This window comes from Xenopus laevis, chromosome 4S (genome assembly GCF_017654675.1).
Source record: "Xenopus laevis strain J_2021 chromosome 4S, Xenopus_laevis_v10.1, whole genome shotgun sequence".
Lineage (NCBI taxonomy): Eukaryota > Metazoa > Chordata > Amphibia > Anura > Pipidae > Xenopus > Xenopus laevis.
The window spans coordinates 3,960,800-3,984,117 of NC_054378.1; the positions used below are offsets into that span (position 1 = coordinate 3,960,800).

At 41.9% G+C, this 23,318-nt stretch overlaps 1 protein-coding gene across 1 annotated transcript in view; it reads left to right on the plus strand.

Annotated features, from left to right (window-relative positions):
• Window positions 1-23,318, plus strand: part of LOC121393157 (tetraspanin-4-like) — a 110,511-nt gene that overhangs the window by 83,838 nt on the left and 3,355 nt on the right. Inside the window, exon 4 of the mRNA XM_041560798.1 lies at window positions 22,885-22,986. Coding sequence (XP_041416732.1) covers window positions 22,885-22,986 — 102 coding nt within the window. The remainder of the gene's footprint in view (window positions 1-22,884; window positions 22,987-23,318) is intronic.

Genomic DNA, 23,318 nt, shown 5'->3' on the forward strand with positions numbered 1-23,318 from the left:
TCTCCAAGAATATTCGTCGGTGTCCAAGAATGGTCGCCGGCACCTCCAATGGGAGCAGAAACCCTCAATTTTTTGATTGAAACTTACCAGAAGCTGCTGCATTTCTCACCCTAGGCTTATACTCGAGTCAATGAGCTTTCCCAGTTTTTGTAGGTAAAATTAGGTACCTCGGCTTATACTCGGGACGGCTTATACTCGAGTATATACGGTACATAAATTCGGCGGTGGCTGGAGGGAAATGCAAAGAACTCCTGTGTTCACTGGGCACAAATACAGCAAAGTGACAGATGGAAGCCGATTGAATGTCACTGCGGAAAGGATTTATACCTCTCTGCTCGGTACCTTTCCAAGGTTTGGGAAAATGTGCTCATTAAGTCTGAGTGGACAAGAAAGCACGCCGCTTCATTTGTGATTCACATCAAGTAGACGTACAGTCGGAAGCGACTACTGAACGGCCGTCATAATAACGGATGCCAGTGACTGCCATGGAAGGCATTAACATTGGTGTAATAGGGAAAGTAGATGAAGCTGCCTGGATGCCGGAACAAGCGACCGTAAATCTAATAGAGTAGCCGGCAATATTTCACTTAAGGAATAAACAACACCCGCTTGTACCATAATTACCAACATAGGAAAATAATTTCCCAGGACACTTTGATGCTGAGCTGCACACGACGGGAGCAAAGTTTGTTCCGGCCTTGTAATTCCACAGCAGCAGGTAGAATGTACGATATGTTCAGTGAAAGCAAATGCCTTGTTGGTTGTTATGTTTTACAGACTCTAAAGCAAATGACTGTACTTTTTATTAAATCAGCCTAAAAGGGCTCATCGAGTGCCATTCCAACATCATTATATGTTGCTAATTGCAAGTGAACGATGAGAGATTGGGAATGACATAGGAAATATGTTGGGTCCCTGGTGAGGCCTCATCTGGAGTATGGGGGGCAGTTTTGGACTTAAGGATGCAGTGTACACTGACATTCGTGACAGTGCTGTGCAGCCTACTTTGTGGCAACAGTTTGGGGAATGTATGTCTAAAGTGAAGTCCGGTTGCAGAATAGGTTGCTGAGATGGCATGGGTAGAACTTGACTGGTCTGACATCAGCCAAACAGAACACCCATGGGATGAATTGGAACACCAACTGTAAACCAGGCCTAATCCCCAGCATCATTGCCCACACTCTTACATATGAATGGAAGCAAATCCCACCAGTAGGGTTGCCACCTTTTCTGGAAAAAAATACCGGCCTTCCTATATATTTATCTTTATTCCCTATTAATAACATTGGGATCACTGACCTTCCTATATATTTATCTTTATTCCCTATTAATAACATTGGGATCACTGACCTTCCTATATATTTATCTTTATTCCCTATTAATCCTATTAATAACATTGGGATCACTGACCTTCCTATATATTTATCTTTTTTCCCTATTAATAACATTGGGATCACTGACCTTCCTATATATTTATCTTTATTCCCTATTAATAACATTGGGATCACTGACCTTCCTATATATGTATCTTTATTCCCTATTAATAACATTGGGATCACTGACCTTCCTATATATTTATCTTTATTCCCTATTAATAACATTGGGATCACTGACCTTCCTATATATTTATCTTTATTCCCTATTAATCCTATTAATAACATTGGGATCACTGACCTTCCTATATATTTATCTTTATTCCCTATTAATAACATTGGGATCACTTACCTTCCTATATATTTATCTTCCCTATTAATAACATTGGGATCACTGACCTTCCTATATATTTATCTTCCCTATTAATAACATTGGGATCACTGACCTTCCTATATATTTATCTTTATTCCCTATTAATAACATTGGGATCACTGACCTTCCTATATATTTATCTTTATTCCCTATTAATAACATTGGGATCACTTACCTTCCTATATATTTATCTTTATTCCCTATTAATAACATTGGGATCAACCATCATTTCTACCGGCCGGGCCAGTAAAATACGGGCCAGGTGGCAACCCTACCCACCAGCAATTTTCCAACTTCTAGTGGAAAGCCTTCCCAAAAACCACTGGTCCTCATCTGTGAATAAGATGTTGGTATGTGTCCTCTTTTTTGGTTATACAGTGTGTATTGCCAAACCCTGTATTAATTTCTCAGCAGTGCTTTATGGCCCAGATGCACAATTCAGTGCTCTATGTCTCCAGTGGAGCCTCCATGCAACATGCCAAGTAACATAGTAACATAGTAAGTAAGGTTGAAAAAAGACACATGTCCATCGAGTTCAACCTTTTTTTTAGGTAGTTTTTTTTAAACTACCTATCTGCCAGTTGATCCAGAGGAAGGCAAAAAACCCCATCTGAAGCCTCTCCAATTTGCCTTAGAGGGGGAAAAATTCCTTCCTGACTCCAAAATCGGACTAGTCCCTGGATCAACTTGTACTATGAGCTATTTCCCATAACCCTGTATTCCCTCACTTGCTAAAAAGCTATCCAACCCCTTCTTGTACCTATCTAATGTATCAGCCTGTACCACTGATTCAGGGAGACAATTCCACATCTTCACAGCTCTCACTGTAACAAACCCCTTCCCAATATTTAGCTGGAACCTCTTTTCTTCTAATCGGAATGGGTGACCTTGTGTCAGCTGGAAAGACCTACTAGTAAATAAAGCATTAGAGAGATTATTATATGATCCCCTTATATATTTATACATAGTTATCATATCTCCCCTTAAGCGCCTCTTCTCCAGAGTGAACATCCCCAATTTGGCCAGTCTTTCCTCATAGCTAAGATTTTCCCTTTACCAGCTTAGTTGCCCTTCTCTGTCCCCTCTCTAATACAATAATGTCCTGTTTGAGTGATGGAGACCAAAACTGTACGGCATATTCTAGATGGGGCCTTACCAGTGCTCTATACAGTGGGACCCCCTCCTCCCTTGACTCTCTGCCCCATTTAATACAACTCAAGACCTTATTTGCCCTTGATGCTGCTGACTGGCATTACTTGCTACAGACAAGTTTATTATCTACAAGGACTCCAAGCTCCGTCTCCATTATGGATTTGCCTAGTGCAGTCCCATTAAGGGTATAAGTGGATATTGTTACATCCCAGGTGCAGGACTTTACATTTATCAACATTGAATCTCATTTGCCACTTAGCTGCCCAGATTGCCAGTTAGTCAAGATCCTGTTGCAAGTGCCACATCCTGGATGGAATTAATTGGGCTGATAGTTTAGTCTCATATGCAAACACTGATACATTACTTACAATACCCTCCCCTAAGTCATTAATGAACAAGTTAAATAAAAGTGGCCCCAATACTGAGCCCTGGGGGACCCCACTAAGAACCTTACTCCAAGTAGAGAATGTCCCATTAACAACCACCCTCTGTACCTGATCCTGTAGCCAGTTTCCTATCCATGTGCAAACGACTTCATTAAGCCCAACAGACCTTAGTTTAGAAAGCCGTCGTTTGTGGGGCACAGTATCAAACGCTTTGGCAAAATCCAAATAGATCACATCTACTGCCCCCCCACTGTCCAAGTTGGAATTTCTAGCAGGCAATGGAGACCCCCATGTTCAGAAGTAATATTTAGATACCTTTTTAGATGTCCCAGTATTTATTAGAAATTATCAAGAATTCCAGTTTCAGTTTTCAGCAAACAGCTGGACTCTTAGTTTGAATACAGGGTACATCATGCAGGGTCGACTGGGCCTGCGGGACACTGGGAAAAAACTCAGTTTGCAAAAAGCTATGAAGCCTTAATGTTTGTAAGTATTGTGGTTTAAGTGAACTACTTTATGTTGCTCAATCATTACAGCACCCCAGCCAATATCTATACCCTATAATTAATTCAGAAAATTAAGTGAAAGTTGCTCTCTCTCGTCCCTGCCTCTGCTGCAACATGTCTTCATCTGAAAATAAAGATTCTGACAGCAAAATAAATTATTTAGCTCAGTTTTTATGGAAGTCATTATCACTAATATATTATGCATGCATAAGGTCACAAAACCCAAATCAACTTAAGGCCTGATGAGTTGCAGCACACTTATCTGCCTTCCTCGAGACCACAACAATAACGTTATATGCACACAAGTTCAGAAGGGAATGGTTGCAATGACCCCACATTTTTCCTGCTGGAGTCGTCTTTTTTTGTTATTGGTGGTCATTAGACATGAGAGTGAGATATTTTATTTGGGTACCACAATATGATCACCGTTGTGTTCATACTAACATACGTGCTATTTACAATAAGCATTGAATGGGTGGTACGGTTGGGCATAATGAAATGATGGATCTGAGAGTCAACATATGAAACTTACCCCATGCTCAGTCCGTTTCAATATCATCTCTGGGGAGACGTAGAGCATCAGTTTTCTTCACCTTGTCCTTGGGGTTTACCTATTTGAAAAATGACTCTACTTTATAGCTACCAGGGTCAGGCAACATCACAGCATTTCTACAGTATATTGTAGAACATAAAACTTGAGTTAGGAGCAATTTGGGTGCTAATTTTAGTCAGATCAGTAGCACTTCCAAAGGATGCTGGGATTTATAGTTCATTAAGAGCTAGAAGACTACAGGATGTAGGTCTGGCAAGGGATGCTGGGATTTGTACTATAGGCTAAAGGTCTGACAAGGGATTCTGGGATTAGTACTATTGGCTAAAGGTCTGACAAGGGATGCTGGGATTTGTACTATAGGTTACAGGTCTGACAAGGGATGCTGGGATTTGTAGTTTATTAAGTGCAATAAGACTACAGGCTGCAGGTCTGATAAGGGATGCTGGGATTTGTAGTTCAGTAACAGTTAGAAGACCACAAGCTGCTGGTCTGACAAGGGATGCTGGGATTTGTACTATAGGCTACAGGTCTTACAAGGGATGCTGGGATTTGTACTTTAGGCTACAGGTCTGACAAGGGATTCTGGGATTTGTACTATAGGCTACAGGTCTGACAAGGGATGCTGGGAGTTTTACTAAAGGCTACAGGTCTGACAAGGGATTCTGGGATTTGTACTATAGGCTAAAGTTCTGAAAAGGGATGCTGGGATTTTTACAATAGGTTACAGGTCTGACAAGGGATGCTGGGATTAGTACTATAGGCTACAAAAAAAAAAGTTAATTTCATTTGCATCTATGAAAGGAACACTCAATTGGTTCGATGCAGTTTGGAGACCAATGTATAAAATATATAAAGAGAAATCTTCTACTATCTATGTAATTTACCCACACGCTGATTAGATATATCAAAACCAAACCATGGAGACCTATAGAAGCCATCGGATCAATAACTACTTGACCTGTCCTGCTGTATTGGTGCATTCTTGCAATCCCGTTGTACAACGTGTTTGTAAATGAGTTTCATGAACCTTGGACATTGCTATGATTTTTATACAAGCATTTCTGAATGTATTTATAGTGAACATAAATTCAGATGAGAAGCATTGTTAACATTCCACCTTGGAATGAATTCTAGAAGACACCCAGTGAAACAGTCGTATTGAACGGTCATCAGCCTGCAGACAAGATACCAACCCAACCACAGTGGTTACTAACCCAACCATACAGAGAGGACACTAACAAAACAATAGATATCGAATACTAACCCAACTATAGACACCAACTCAACCAGAGAGAATACTAACCCAACCATAAAGGATTTCACCCCAACCATGACCAACAAAAATACATTGTTTTTCAGGCATTTCTGTTTATGTTATTATTTTTTCTATTAAGTAGATCTTCTCAAGGAAGATCTTCTCAAGGAAAGGTCCTTCTTATTTTTCTATGCAAATGATGCCATTATGTATATATATATATATATATATATTACCTAAATGTCACAAAAACAAACCCACAGATGTGACTGAGGATGAAGGCATGCTGGAACCTGTATTCCCACAGTATCACGGCTGTAGCCTTAAACTAAATCCATTTTGTGCTCTCCATGATCAGTTCCATTTAATACAAGACAATTCTCCAATCACAATCCTGCCTGCTCTGCAGCTGAATATCTGTTGCTAATGCAAATAGGTGTTGGATGCATTAAACTAAAGAGCACAGTCAGCCATTCTATTGCTAGTTACTGTACATTATAATACTGGCAAGCCAAAATTGCACAATGATCTCCCAGTGTTAGAGAACAGCAAGGTTCCTGAGTGTGCTGCTTGGCTGGAATGTAATAGACAATCCTCTTCCAGATGCAATTAATTGTACTCCCCACAAATGCAAAGTTTAGAGTTGTTGGGTAGAGTTTATTGACCAGGAACATGTTCTGTAAAAACTAGGACAAAATCGAGTTGCACTCAAGAGATGACAACCTGGATTTAAAGGGATCCGGGACCATCTTGGCAACACCTGCCCAGCCCCTCTCCTGTTCCCCCTGCTGTGCTCTCCACTGCTTCAAATGGATATTGGAGGATTTTGCGTGACAATTCTATACATTTCAGTGAATTGGCTAAGATAGGCTTTGGGTGTAACCGACAGCCAGTAATGAATTTGTTGTGCAGGTGACCTGGTAAAGGGGGCCGTAAAAAAGTCAAGAGAGTTGCTGGGTGTGTCCTCTGCAAATGCTCCAGAATGGAGATCGTCATCCTGAAGTCATAAACTGGATCTGATGTGGCTGAAGATGGCAGGCACTTTCCTTGCTGACCATTAATAAACACATAAACAATGGTGTGTAGTTCTGTTCTTTGTGCAAAAAATCATAAATCAAAACTGAAAAAGAAAAAAAAATTATACGGCAGTTTCTTCCCGGGAGAACTCCCAGTCCAAAGGTTGTCAGTTGTTTTGAAGTATACCAAAAATTCAAGGTGGGAAGAGACCCACTGGAAGTAAAGCAGTAGCCCAAGTATTAATAAAGTAAAAAAAAAAGACTTTATTAGGACATGCATAATGCTTATTTACTATATCTCCAAATAAAGTATTTTTTTTATTAATACTTGGGCTACTGCTTCACTTCCAGTGGGTCTCTTCCCACCTTTTTGGAATGTTTTCCCTGCTGTGCAGGTTCATTATAATCCTGAACTTGGGATTCAAATTCCCTCCAGACATTTCTAATGGATGTTTTTTTATGGATTTTGGCGCTGAGGACTGAGGGGTTGCTTGGGGTAGGGTGACCGCTTCTGTTTCTTATAGAGTAACCAATAACCTTTGATGCCAGCCATGGAAACCTAGTGACACGGAGCTGATGGGCATCTGAATGAGATGAACCAAAGGCCAGAACTGAAGTCAGGCAGTAAAACTGTGCAGCATTTATCATTTGGGAGACGTGACGGGGCGTTTGTAGCAATGTTATAGACGGAGACTGTACGGATGAATTTGTCACTGAGAAATTGATGCTGTCGGCTGTGTCAGTTCATAACTCACTCCCTGAATCCTGTGTGTGTTTTATAGCGGCAAATAAAGCTGATGGATGTTGCAGCGAAGAGATCGAGGCCTTTATGGACAGGAAAGGACTTGGTTTCCCCAGTTTACTTGCCAACAAAAATATGGTTATTGCCGCAGACTGGCTGCCCCGGGAGTATTTATCTCACGCATGTCATTGGAACATGGACGGCTGCCTGTGTGCTAGCGAAACCCATTAACTCTGTAATTGCCACAGAACACAATGAGAGGTGTCATCAGACACAAACGGAATACGGGCTGATTGTTGTATGTCTCCTATAGTTAGGGTTGTCACCTGGCCGGTAAAAATGATGGTTGATCCCAATTTTATTAATAGGGAAAAAACACAAATATATAGGAAGGCCGGTATTTTTTTCCAGAAAAGTTGGCAACCCTACCTATAGTAAATCTCTCAGTGCCTCGGTTTGTGCCGGCGCATGCGGCCGCTTGTTTAAGTGCAGGGATCTGGAGTGTGACCGGCAAAGTCTTATATTCATATACCCCTTTTCAAGTTGCATTTATCAAAAACAATTGCTTTATTTTCCTACAAATGAGTTTTTAAAACAAGGCCCTGCAAGTTATAAATGGCAAGAAAACAAAGACGAATCAAACAAACAAAAAAAGGCTATGGTGAAAAACCACAACTGAGACACAATCATTTATGTATTAAAGGGATACTGTCATGGGAAAAAAGAAATTTTTCAAAATGAATCAGTTAATAGTGCTGCTCCAGCAGAATTCTGCACTGAAATCCATTTCTCAAAAGAGCAAACAGATTTTTTTATATTCAATTTTGAAATCTGACATGGGGCTAGACATATTGTCAATTTCCCAGCTGCCCCAAGTCATGTGACTTGTGCTCTGATAAACTTCAATCACTCTTTACTGCTGTACTGCAAGTTGGAGTGATATCACCCCCCTAAATTTTCCCCCCAGCAGCCAAACAAAATAACAATGGGAAGGTAACCAGATAACAGCTCCTTAACACAAGATAACAGCTGCCTGGTAGATCTAAGAACAGCACTCAATAGTAAAATCCAGGTCCCACTGAGACACATTCAGTTACATTGAGAAGGAAAAACAGCAGCCTGCCAGAAAGCATTTCTCTCCTAAAGTGCAGGCACAAGTCACATGACTGGGGGCAGCTGGGAAATTGACAAAATGTCTAGCCCCATCTCAGATTTCAAAATTGAGCATATAAAAATCTGTTTGCTCTTTTGAGAAATGGATTTCAGTGCAGAATTCTGCTGGAGTAGCGCTATTAACTGATGTGTTTTGAAAAAAACATGTTTTCCGATGACAGGATCCCTTTAAGTTACATTATTACTACACTGTACAGTGCGTCAGGGCTGATTTAATAGCGCAGACCCAATTGTATTCACGTGAAAATGGATGCAAATGAGTGAACATATTGATGCTATGCATATGTAAAGGCTGTGGACACAATAAACTCTTTTCACTTTGAACTAATTGCCTAGTGGAAGTTTGCCCTCATTGAGTGCCTGCTCCAAAGACTTTTCGGATTTTCCGCTCCCCGTGCTGAGGGCTCAGGGCGGTGCACCTGGGCCTCTTCCCTCTTGTGGGAAGTAATCGCTTTCTACTTGGAGACCCTAACTTCACACTTATGATTGCTATTCATATGTACTCACGCACTTCTTGCACTTACTATAGATGCGCTAAGAGCCAACTTTATGTGAGCGAATCCAGGTTAGGTTCAGCGCATGCCAGTGATGTCACAGGATCTACATGCATCTGGGCGCACGCATGCACCTTACCTGCCTTCTTATCCCAGCAGGTATGTCCGACTGGACCCAGCAGCACAAATAAATATTAAGAAAAATAATTAGAAATTATTATTGAAAAAAAAGCTAGATGGACCCCTGATCACACTGGACCCCTGATCACACTGGACCCCTGAGCATTAATGCACCCCACTGGGGGAGTGGTGATACGATCCCACCATCACACTGCTAGAATTGGGGTGGCCCTTTTTTCAAGTTCTACTGTCGCCCTAAATGTGGCAGTAATTCCAGTGCAGTTCCGCAGCATTTTGTGGCATGACTTGTGCCAAAAGTATCACCGGCTGCTGTTGTCTTAACTCCGCATGCCAGAAGTGATGAATGTGAGCTGCACCCAATTTTCAGACATAAGCATGCAAAATAGCCTTCAGTGTTGGACTGGCCCACCGGGATACCAGGAAAACTCCCTGTGGGCCCAGGTGTCAGTGGACCTCTTGCTTCTAACCATTTGGCCTATTTCATGGTCATTCCCTATTTCTTCATGGGAATAAAGAGGCTTAATAATGGAAGAATAGTGTATAGTATGTAGAGAAAAGAGACTAGGAGAATAAAGAGGTTGAGAGAGAAGAGGCGGAATCAGGGGCGATCCTGGCCCCTCTGCTGCCTGAGGCTGCAGCAGGTGCTGCTGCCCCCCCTCACCCGGAAATTCGCTCTTAAAGTACCAGGAGCAGCATTTTTGCTGCCCCTGGTACCTAGTGGGGCGCTGCTGCCTGAGGCGACAGCCTCAACTCGCCTCATTGGTGAAGCACCCCTGGGCGGAATAATAGTTTGGAAAGTGGGCCCTTGGTCTAAGGTTTTCTGGTGGGCCCCTGGCATCCCAGTCCGACACTGATGGCATTCATCAGATGCAACTCTGCATTTATCTGCAACGACTGTGCTTGTTCTGGAACCAGGTGCATCTCTAGTTGGAATTGGAGTTAAAAGGCTAAAGAGAGAACTGAAATTCCTTGTCAGACAATGCGGCTGCATCTGGACACAGGTGACAAGACCAGGGCCTGACAAGTTGTCTTCTAGTAAATGCGTTTGCAAGTGAAGAGCCAGAAATATTGATTTGTTTTTTCAGAGGATGTGTTGGTGCTGGGAGACAATGATATAGTTGGTGCTTATAGTAGAGAGATGAATATGGTGCAGTGCATTGAAAACATTGAGATAAAATAATATAAATGAAACCCCCTCACTCCCGTCCATTATTTATGTGCAGTATGTCCAAAATCAGCCTTAGGACTTGGCATGAGATGGCAGTACAACTGCAAGGCACTCAATCTCCTATTTTAACATGATGCCTCTGTATCAGGAATAAGACATCAATTACGGACGGATTATACAATATTTGCTGGTCTGCCATGCAGCAGAATCAACGTGTTATTCCCCTTCATCCCTCCCCAGTGGAGCAGCTGAGTAGCAACAGCATCTGGACGGATGGAGCTTCGTGTCTAAAAATAAGAGGCTTTTAATTGTGTCGGAGCTGCAGGAGGAAAGGCTGAGTAATGGGTTGTCAGTATAATCCTGGAACACGGAGGGGCCGCTGTTTGGGCAGAGCCGTACTTTATTGGATTAAATCAGATCCCATTAACACAGATGCTGATTAGGTAGATATTACATTTTATAGGATTAAGGAGGGGAACCTTTAACAGTGAAACAGACATCATGGAAAGTTTCACTTAAAGGGATCATCAGTTAATAGTGCTGCTCCAGCAGAATTCTGCACTGAAATCCATTTCTCAAAAGAGCAAACTGTTTATTTTATATTTCATTTTGAATTCTGACACGGGGCTGGACATATTGTCAGTTTCCCAGCTGCCCCCAGTCATGTGACTTGTTCTCTGATAAACTTCAGTCACTCTTTACTGCTGTACTGCAAGTTGGAGTGATATCACCCCCTCCCTTTCCCCCCCAGCAGCCAAACAAAAGAATAATGGGAAGGTAACCAGATAGCAGCTCCCTAACACAAGATAACCCCTGTCTGGGAGATCTAAGAACTCATTCAGTTACATTGAGTAGGAGAAACAACAGGCTGCCAGAAAGCAGTTCCATCCTAAAGTGCTGGCTCTTTCTGAAATCACATGACCAGGCAAAATGAGCTGAGATGCACCTACACACCAATATTACAACTAAATACACTTGCTGCTTCAGGAATGACATTTTATATTTTAGAGTGAATTGTTTGCAGTGTAAACAGTGTTATTTAGAAAAAAATACTACATCATAAAAATCATGACATACTGTAGGTTATTCCAGTCTGTTTGGTCCTTTTGCTCTTCATTGGACTCAGGGGTCTACTATAGAGAGGCTACCCTCTCTGCCCTGTCCTCTTCTATTCTACCCAACAGACTTGACACTCAAGTGTCTATATTCCGACCCATGCTGCTCATCTTCCAGCCTTTCCCTATAGGTTTCATAGGCTAGGTATCTAGTATCTTTAGGGAACTACCAGAAACCAACATGGCATGCCTCTCAATTATCAGTGATCCAATCAAAGAGGGACTGTTTATAACAAAGGGGGTTAGTGAGGGGCACCCTATACTGATACTACGGCATACGGTCCTCTCCTACAGTCTTGAGAGCTAGGAAACTTCTGAAATGCATGATAATACATAATTTTGTCAGGATAGAAGTTCTCCTAGTCATCAGGTTGCTTGTAAGAAAAATAAATAGTGATGTGGTTCCCAGGAGCTATAGATTGCATGTCTGCCCCAGGGATCTTAACCACAAGTTAAGGACCAAAGCAAAGTCAAGCTGTAATAGAGCAGCAAACCCAGTGCCAAGGCCAAAGCATTACAGTTACAGTGGATACAAACAGAAACCCAAAGGAATAGAAGAGAATTTGTCTAGAAGGCAGAGGACAAGAAGATATGGTATATTAGTCTCCCCCACACACAAACACCCACTCCTGTCTCAGTCAACGCTCACCGCAGTGTGATCAAGCTCAGCGCCAGAGAAGAACATTTCAAGGTCGCCCCTTCTATAGGGACAAGAGCATCGATTTGTTTCTATTCTGAGGTTTGTAGAGGAGGTAACGTGTGGTGGGGTGCTCACGAGGAAAGGTGTTGGAGATAATGACCTGGGGTTTTATAAAACTGATTTAGTGCTGGCAGCTCACGTCCGCTCCATACAAATTGGAAAGTGTGCCCTCCTTTTATGGCTGACTTGCAGCTAAAGCCTGTGATCTACACAAGAGATACATACATCTATCAGATAAGCTACATACACAAGTTATATTATTCTGTAGGATCAGTCCCATTTAAAACGAAACTGATAGACGGATCTAGAGGTGTGTAACCCTTTCCCTCTCAACAGAGACATCTCGGTAGGGCAATTTTAGGGACCAAGACTTACTGTATAAGGGTCTGGCAATAAATAAACGTGGGAGCCAGGTCCGGACTGAGAATTAAAGTAGGCCCTGCAATTTCAGGTACACAGAGGCCCAATCAGTCCTCATAGAGGCCCAATCAGCCCCACCAGCCCACTAAATACTGACTTTCAATGGGACTCTATAGCAGCCCCTCTGGCATTTGCCAGAACCCACAGATTGCCAGTCCAGGCCTGGTGGGAGCTCTTACAGAGTTCAGCTCCAGCGTGCTACACAAAGACTGAGATCCCACACAGCCAAGTTCCATATAAAACACGATAAAAATGGAGCACCAAAGGAGCCGATTATTCCTCCATTAAAAAATAGAAATCTATTGAAGAATCATTAAAAATAGTGAAGGCATGCCCAGAACATATTGTAGGCTGCCTGCTTTATTCGTTTCGTGGCTACCGGCCACTTCCTCAGAAGCTCTGCTTCTTCTGAGGAAGTGCCCGGTAGCCACGAAAAGCATAAAGCGGGTAGCCTACAATATGTTCTGGGCATGCCTTCACCATTTTTAATGATTCTTCTGAGGAAGTACCCGGAAGCCACGAAACGCATAAAGCGGGTAGCCTACAATATGTTCTGGGCATGCCTTCACCATTTTTAATGATTCTTCTGAGGAAGCACCCGGTAGCCACGAAACGCATAAAGCGGGTAGCCTACAATATGTTCTGGGCATGCCTTCACCATTTTTAATGATTCTTCTGAGGAAGTACCCGGAAGCCACGAAACGCATAAAGCGGGTAGCCTACAATATGTTCTGGGCATGCCTTCACCATTTTTAATGATTCTTCTGAGGAAGTGCCCGGTAGCCACGAAACGCATAAAGCGGGTAGCCTACAATATGTTCTGGGCATGCCTTCGCCATTTTTAATGATTCTTCTGAGGAAGTGCCCTGTAGCCACGAAACACATAAAACAGGTACCCTACAATATGTTCTGGGCATGCCTTCACCATTTTTAATGATTCTTCTGAGGAAGTGCCCGTAGCCACGAAACGCAATGCCTACAAGATTCACTGCATCAAAGTCATCGACTGGACAGAGAGTCTCAGGTCATGGCAGGCAGAATACCAGCAGGGTAAAAGCTATAGGTCATTAGCAGTATTCTGGCAAAGCATGTTGCAACTGTCATGGACCCTGTCTATATCTGGTCATACGTCACCAGACTTTGGCCTAAAGGCGACCATAGCCGCTCAGATAATGTTGTACAAAACAAATATTGGATGACTCTATTTCGGGAGATGATCCAACAGAAGACTTGGATATCGGTCAGCTCGTTGATCGGGCAGGTCTGAAAATTTGATAGGCGTCCGAGCATCGGTCACTTTTACTGCTGAATCATTACATTGAGGTTGGATTCTATGGTTTCTACTGTATTTCTGATGATTCAGCTCTAACATGTCTGCATTGAAAATAAACAATCTTTCCTGCAATCAATGGCCACCTTAACAGGGAATAGGTGGGTATAGCCTTGGCAATGTGTTCCCTCTGAGCAGCCAACTTAAACCTTTTTCTGTTTATAAAAGTTAAGTTTTAAAAGGTATCAACTTCTAAATATGAAATTATTGTTTGTCGCCTGTTTAGGTGCCTTAAGCATTTTTTTTTATTGAAAACATAGACCAAGCTGCACAGCTCCACAAAAAATATCAGTATGTCTATCTGGTATTTACTATTTCACTTTTAAGAAGCTGTCCCTTTAACCATTCCCTCGGCAAGTCAGTGGGCAGAGTGCGTGGGATTCCATGATATCCAGTGTCATTATTCTGCTCTCTGGATCTGAGATTAGATTTAGATCAATGCGTTATTAAGCAGTGGTAGAGTAGGTTTTTCAGCTCAAGCACCGCTCTCCTGTGATGCTTTGTCCCGACCTGGGCACCATAATTAAAACCCTTAACAAAAAGCCCTAAGCTCCTTAGTGTCAGGCGTCAGAGCAGGGAAAGCTATTTATTAAGGGGTTTAGCAGAGCTTGGCTATTGTGAGTCCTCCTGAAACCAACACAACGTCCAATTAACCTCTCAAGATGAAAGGAAGAGGATCTGTGCATTCTACTGTAATTATTGTCATCCCGTCCTGCTGACAGCAAACATGGGCAACATCTGAAGCGTTATTTATAAAAATATCATCTTACTGGCTTCTTCTTCTTCTATCCATTATTTGATGTCAGTTTTAGATCTTCCTCCTGCTGGCTTTGCCCTGATGTACAGTAGAGAAAGTAAGGTAGACCTATTCTTTACATGTGGTTGGTGGCTTTGCTATAGATATTTCCACAGCATGAAAGGCTTGTACAATAAATATGGTGGAGTTTCTCACCAAAATCCAGTGCCAAACTGGGAGGATGCCAGGGGCCCACTAGAAAACCTTAGACCCACTTTTCAAACTATTATTCCTCCTCTCCTCACTCAAAGTCTTCATTCTCCTAGTCTTCTATATCTACTTACTATATTCTTCCATTATTTTGCATTCCCCCCCCCATAAATAAATAGGGAATGGCCATAAAATAGGCCATTGGTTAGAAGCAAGAGGCCCACTGACACCTGGGTAGGGATGCACCAAATCCAGGATTCGGTTTGGGATTCGGCCAGGATTCGTATTTGGCCGAATCCTTCTACTGAACCGAAACCGAATCCTAATTTGCATATGCAAATTATGGCGGGGAGGGAAATTGCGTGACTAAAATGTTTTCCCCTTCCCACCCCTAATTTGCATGTGCAAATTATGGTTCAGATTCGGCTCGGTATTCAACCGAATCTTTTGTGAAGGATTCCAGGGTCCGGCCGAATCCAAAACAGTGGGTTCAGTGCATCCCTACACCTGGGCCCCCTCGGGAGTTTTCCTGGTATCCTGGTGGGCCAGTCTGACACTGCTAACATCAAGTAATAGGATAAGGCGAAGAAAAATAATGAGGGATGTAACTCCTGGGCTCTTTTTATCAGAGAGGCAATGAGGTTGTAGAGCTGGAATTGTGATGACCAAGTAGAGTGATCACTCTCCACCATAAAGGAGACTACTGCCCGTTCTTGTCATGAACTCCTGCCCAGAGGCGACTCCATGTGCACTGTGTTAAAACCATGGACAATACTCCTTTTAACTGCCTTTAATTTTGGAACCTGGTGGGAAATATAGGCCGTGGAAGGGGTCTCAGTAGATGTACAGGTATGGGATCCGTTATCCAGAAAACCCATTATCCAGGCCATCTCCCTTTGGGGTAAATTTATCAAAGAGTGAAGTTCTGCCACTAGAGTGAAATTCCGCAGCTCTCAATTCATTTCTATGGGATTTTGAAAGGCGTATTAATCAATGGGTGAAAGTGAAAGTTCACCCTTTGATAAATACGCCTATAAAAATCCCATAGAAATGAATGGAGAGTGGCGGAATTTCACTATTAACTTCACTCTTTGATAAATATACCCAATTAACTCCATTTTATCTAAATAATCAAAATTTTTAAAAATGATTTCCCTTTTCTCTGTAATAATAATACAGTAGCTTGTACTTGATCCCAACTAAGATAGAATTAATCCATATTGGAGGCAAAACCAACTTATAGGTTTTATTTAATGTTTATTTGATTTTCTAGTAGACTTAAGGTTTGATGAGCCAAATTACAGAAAGATACGTTATCTGGAAAACCCCAGGTCCCGAGCATTCTGGATAACAGGTCCCATTCCTGTATTTGAATTAAACGATGTGCTACTATTATTTTTTTGTTGCCCCCTGCAAAGGCGCAGATAAATGGCTACCATTTGCTGCAAATAGTGTTTCCCTTTGGGTAGTGCAGTGGAGAGCACAATTTTACAATTTTTTTCCTTTTTTAAGCAATATCATTTCTTCCAAAAAAATGCACTGAAATTGAACAAAATAAAGTCAACAGAATTCATGGGCCCAGGTGAAGAGAAAACACAGGGCTCTATCCAGACTTTGCAATATATATAGCTCTCTGTTCATTCCTAGTAAATAATAAATGCCTTACTGGTTAGTTATTGGCGCCCACTAAACAAGATAGGCCGCAGCCCTGTGTGTTCTAAAAAGCAAGTTCTGGGCAATAGAGAAAGAAGGAGATGGGGCTGAAGCTGCCTTAGATATGACCTCCATGAATAATTGACTGCACTTCAGCCCAGATCTCCATCAGCGCACACAGAAAGTGGTTTCCTCACCAAACTCGCTTTAGAAAGCAGATTTGAGTTAAGATTCTGTATGCAGAATAAACAACATGATGGCTGTTTTATAATTTAATAGGCTTCATACAATACTTTTGGCACGTAAATGTGGAGTCATCAAACCTGACATCCATAAACCTCATAAACTGGCATCCAGCACACAACTGTCCCCATAGAAAGTCACCACTGAATGATGACAATATATCAGCCATAACTTTATTGCAAGTAAATACCTTGGGGCAAATTCACTAAGCGCCGAACGCTAGCGTTAATTCGCTAGCGTTTGGCATTTTTGTTACTGCGCAAATTCACTAACGAACGCTGACGTAGTTTCGCTAGTGTTACTTCGCACCCTTACGCCTGGCGAATTTTCGCTAGCGACGTAACTACGCAAATTCACTAACTTGCGCAGTGTACTGAACGCTACCTTTTACGCTAGACTTCCTTCGCCACCTCAGACCTGGCGAAGTGCAATAGAGTAGATAGGGATTGTTTCAAAAATTTCAACATTTTTTCTAAGTCCCAAAAAACGCTGGCGTGTTTTCTACATTATGGGTGATAGGCTGAAAAAGATCGAAAAATTTTTTGGGGCTCCCCTCCTTCCCCCGTACATTTCCTGACTTATGGCAACTTACCTAGACAGTGGGCACATGTGTAGGGCTAAATAAATTTTTTATTTGATGTTTTGAAGGTTTTCTTGGCATTTGTAGTGCTGATACGTATTCCTCCATTGAAATTTGAATTTGGCGCCGTATGCAAATTAGCCTTCGCTAGCGTAACTTCGCTTTACTTAGCGAATCAACGCTAGCGCAAATTCGCAACCTTACGCTACCCCTGAGCGCAACTTCGGATTTTAGTGAATTTGCGGAACGCTGGTGAAACTACGCCTGGCGAAGTGCGGCGAAGTTGCGCCTGGCGAAACTACGATTGTTAGTGAATTTGCCCCCTTGTGTTTTCGGAAGGCTTACGCAAACACTGCATGTCTTTCACGTCAAGGACTTTTTGGCCCGTCTCACCATAACCAGATTAGGTTCTCTGCTCCATAACTTTATTAAATATTTCACTGTTCATCTCCCTCATAGTCATTTATGTCCTTGTTAATGTCATACAATAACCTGAAGGTTAAACTAACTTACAACGCCATCTCAAAGGCATGGGTGTAGGTAGAAGCCTATGGATTCTTGTCCTATGTAATAGTAGACCCTACCGTTGTCTTTGGATTCAAATAAGTTCAGCTATGTGGCCTTCACAAGTTCTTGCCCATTATTGTCTATATGTTATTAATTTGTTAATTTGGTGTGCTTCCACTCTTTCATATGTTTACCCCTGTTATCTAGGTGAGATAAAGCTAGATTAGATCTGGAAATGGGGCACTTTATTGGCACCATGATAGATAGATAGATAGATAGATAGATAGATAGATAGATAGATAGATAGATAGATAGAAGGTAGGAACTGCTTCTTTGGTGGCCTCAGAATTATCAATTCCAAATATCCCTATTTTTAAAAATTCTTAACAGCAAATTGGACGAGGTTTTTTTTTGTCTTTTTTTTTTCCAAAATGTATTCTGAATAAAAATTAATTTTATCCACTTTTAAACAGAAAGTTCTCCCTAAAGAAAATGCCGACCGTTGTAGGCCGATGCGTTGATCCCAGCTGTTGAGAAGCTAAGCTTAGGGCTCGTCACTAATTATCCAGCAGAAAATCAGCCTTATATTGTGACATTTCTATTCTATGTGTACTGTATATTGTGAGTGGCTCCCTAAGCTCAGTAAGTGACAGCAGCACAGAGCATGTGAATCAGAGAATCAGCAGAAAAGAAGATGGGGAGCTACTGGGGCATCTTTGGAGACACAGATCTTTACTGCTAAAGGGCTGGGGTTGCCTTGGGCTGGTGCAAAAGCCCAAAACATCATGTACAACATATTTCGCGACTTCTTTAGTTAGGCTTTAGTTTTCCTTTGGGAACATTCTATCCTACACTACATTTGAGAGAATTCCTTGTGTTAGATTCCAACTTTACTTCACTTGAGATTCTGGCTATCTAGATATTAGCTGGACTTAGCTAGCCTAATACATATCATTGAGTGGGTGGGCAAGTGTTCTAGCAGCCTAGGGGGTGCACCTTTTAGAAATCCAGCCCTGGTCAGATGTAGTTCTAGCCTGGAGGTTTGGAGGCTTTAGGGTGGGGACACCCTGGGAAATTAGTCACCAAGCGATAAATCTTCACTACTATGGCCGACTACTTTCCTCAAAATGGCTTCCTACTGGCAAAAATGTGAATTACCGATTACCCATCGGTAATTGAAATTTTTGCCTGTAGGAAGCCACTTTTGGGAGATTAGTCGCCAGCAGTATCGAACATTTATCGCTTGGCTACTAAAGGTGGCCATAGACGCAAAGATCCGCTCGTTTGGCAACATCACCTAACGAGCGGTTCTTTCCCGATATGCCAGGCATGGCTATAGCGGGGGTAATCCCGATCAGATTACGATGTGCCATGGGCTCCGGCGGGATCGGTCGGGTCAAAATCAAACCTGACCGATCGACCAAACGACCGATCTCCGCCGGACGAAAGATGTCGGCACACGCCACACATGATCCGAAAATCGTACGAATCCTCGATTCGTACGATAGGATCTGTGTGTATATGGCCACCTTTATCTCCCCGTATGCCTTTTATACAGTGACATTGAGTAGGAGAAACAACAGGCTGCCAGAATGCCTGGTAGATCTAAGAACAGCACTCAATAGTAAAATCCAGGTCCCACTGAGACACATTCAGTTACATTGAGTAGGAGAAACAACAGCCTGCCAGAAAGCAGTTCCATCCTAAAGTGCTGGCTCTTTCTGAAATCACATGACCAGGCAAAATGAGCTGAGATGCACCTACACACCAATATTACAACTAAATACACTTGCTGCTTCAGGAATGACATTTTATATTGTACAGTCAATTATTTGCAGTGTAAATTTAGAAATAAAAACGATATCATAAAAATCATGACAGAATCCCTTAAAGGAGTTTGATGCCTAATGATGACAGAATGGCTTCTAGTGGTTCAGTGATCTCAGAAAGGACCTGAAATAATCCCGTTGGGAAGGGATTGTGCTCTGAGCCGGCTCATCCCTCGAATCCTTTTTCATAGTATGTTTGATTTGTTTTGCTGCCAGTCTTGACGTTTGTGCCGGGGCTTTATCAATAAAAGATAAAAATAAGCGCGTTTGTTTTGAGAACAATTGGATGGAATTCGTTTTAATTAAAGGAAATGTTCTTAAAAACATTTTTATTTCTAGGTGAAACATTTCTTGATGGAGAAGAAGTAGACCTGGGAACTGTCTCAGTAATGTCCGTGTGTCCATAGGGGCCATGAGCTGATTCTTCTCCTGCTAATCATGAAGATTAGCAAAAAAAAACAACTGGTGTCCCCTAAACACACCTATTTTTTTTAAAAAAAAATATCCAAAATACAAATTGATTGGCTGCATTCTTGTATCAAACCCCTGTTGGCAGAAAAGGCTCAGTAGTAGTGATGTGAGGCCGGGCCGATACGCACTCAAGCGGTTGGGGTCAACCTCGCACCCCCCTTTCTGGGTTGAACCTTCCAAATGTCGGCTTCCGACTTCCGGGTTGAACTTTTATAGACGCGCACCTTTCTCCCTGCCCCCTTTGTGACGTCATCTGCAGGGCGACGCGGGTCTATAAAAGGAACCCGGAAGTCAGGCTCGGACGGGTTTAAAAATCCCGTTGGAAACGAGGACTGCATTGGTTCGTTGATTCGATCCTCACACCTACCTCCTGCATTGTGACTCAAGGTGGGAATATCAGTGCAAGATCCACTTTATTGGTGACCTCTCCAAACAAGCAGATCTGCCCATGTATGGCCACCTCAAGGGTCACTATCCTTGTCTGAAGGTGCCATCCCTAAAATCCTACCACCCAAGGCCCGTGGCCTTTCAACAATTCTGGGCATGGATGGGTGGATGGATAACTAGATACATAGGGGCAGATTTACTAAAGGGCAAATTGTCGCCAGCGACCACTTAGCCCGGCGCAAATTCGTTTCCACTACATTAATTCTCTAAAATGCAAAGTTGCGCCTGGGCGTCGAACGCTGGCGACTTTTCGCTACGGATACTTCTTCAGTGCGAGCATTTCATATAGAAGATTCGCTAGCGTTGGTTTATGCCTAGCAAAAAGTCGATAATGATCTTACGCTTAGGTCAATTTGAATAGGGCGTGGACATTAAAGTTGTATGAGGGTTTTTATTAGAGATGTTGGTGCAAATGCTTTGGGGCCGATTCACTAAGGGTCAAATATTGAGGGTTAATTAACCCTCGAAATTCGACTAGGAATTAAAATCCTTCGACTTCGAATCTCGCATTTAGCGCAGATAGTTCGATCGAACGATCGAAGGATAATTCCTTCGATCGAACGATTAAATCCTTCGAATTGAACGATTCGTAGGATTTTAATCCAACAATCGAAGGAATAGCCTTTGATCAAAAAAAGTTAGGCAAGCCTATGGGGACCTTCCCCATAGGCTAACATTGACTTCGGTAGCTTTTAGATGGGGAACTAGGGGGTCAAAGTTTTTTTTAAAGAGACAGTACTTTGACTATCGAATGATCGAATAGTCGAACGATTTCTTTCGATTCATAGTCGAAGTAGCCCAAAAAAAAGTTGAAATTCGAAGTTTTTTAACTTCGAATCCTTCACTCGAAGTTCGTGAATCGGCCCCTTTAAGTTGCTACTTTTTATTACAAATGTCCAAGGAACCTTCATAAAGACAAAAGAGATCCTCTAATGCCCTAGACATGAGCCCACTGTGAAATGAATGTTCCATGGCCTTCAAATGTTGGGGGAAAAATGTTAACCCAAAAAAGTTCAAGTTAGGACTTTTGCAGACAATCCTGCTTAAAAAAAAAAACAAGTTGTCAACGTTTTTTCAACTTTAATGCATTTTCGGCAGACAGGACATGATGTAAGTGTTAGAAGATTGGGGAAGATTTATTGCACTTCGCGGTGGCAAAGTCAACGGAAAGAGGCGAAAGAGGTAACGTTCAGTAAAATCCGCACTTTAGTGAAGTTGTGGAGCAATGACCATGTCTGAGCGAAAAGTCGCCTGGCGACAGAGTGTGAACCAACGCCAGCGACAGTCTCTTTTGCCAGTGAATTGTCGTCGGCTCTTGTGAATTGGCGATGTCCCTGCGGTGTGATTTCTGGCAAAAAGTCGCTAGCGTTAGACACTTTAGAAAATCTACCCTATAGATGGATGACAGGCTCCTACAACAGCCAGGAGGCTCCTAAATATTTGGCTCCTACATTACACTTGGCTGAACTTTCAGATTCTCTCATGGGATGAGCCAGTTCTTAGGCTGAACTTTGATTGGTTACAAGAGACAATTTGGCAAATCAAGGATGAGGGTGTTAACGTGGCGACAGTTTATATTTCATGTCATCTGTACAGTGTCAAACAATATGTTTATATACATTTTTAATATAAAACAATATGCAAAACCCAGTTCAGCAGAAGCCCTGTTTATTAAGGACAAAAAAAAAAAAAACATTAAAGATTTAGAGGGCAATAAAAAAATTTGTTTTATCCATTGTTAAATCATTCATCGCGTCTCTGCAGGATGAATATTTGATTCTTCTGTTTTGCATAAAATGGAAATCCAACCCGCTCTTAAATCCCATGATTTGTGCAACCGATCTGCTCACATCTAGGGATTCACATCGTGATGCTTCTTCTCCTCTTATGAAATTTGATTGGGTGCCGAGAGACCCTCGCTGAGAAGGGAGCCTTCCTAGAATAACGTGATAAATGTTTAAAGGATAAGTAAACCTTTAAAATAAGTGAATGTAAAATTGATGAGGGGACTATTCTAAGCAATATACATTCATTATTTATTTTATTTTGATTCCAAGATATTAAACTGAGTGTGTATAATGAATGCTGCAGTATATAAAGAGATGTTATAATCATATTCCCCCATTGTCCACATTCACTGAAACCAACGGGACAATTTCTGCTGCTCAAACGGTGGAGAATCTATAGGAAAACCGTCGTTATCATCTGCTCTTGTTTTCCATAACAATGATATTCTGACTTTATTTTCCACTAACCTCCTCCTTTTAATTGATCTGTACGATCCCTAATAATCTCTACTGTTCTTTTCCAGATCGATAGATACGCACAGCAAGACCTGAAGAAGGGTCTTCATCTCTATGGCACAGATGGGAACATCGGCCTCACCAACGCATGGAGCATCATTCAGACTGATGTATGTAGCGCTTTGTACGCAGTTGCAATACAAGATCTTTTCTAACAGATTGCACTAAACTTCATCATTGGATATCAGATTCTGTAGGAGCGAGCGTAAGCTTCTCCGGCATACATTACTCAATATTGAGGCTTAGTGGTGCTTTTTTCTCTTTTCTCTGTTTTTTTTTTTAATTTTGTTATTCATTTCCTCTGCAACTTAAAGGGATCCTGTCATTGGAAAACATGTTTTTTTTCAAAACACATCAGTTAATAGTGCTGCTCCAGCAGAATTCTGCTCTGAAATCCATTTCTCAAAAGAGCAAACAGATTTTTTTATATTCAATTTTGAAA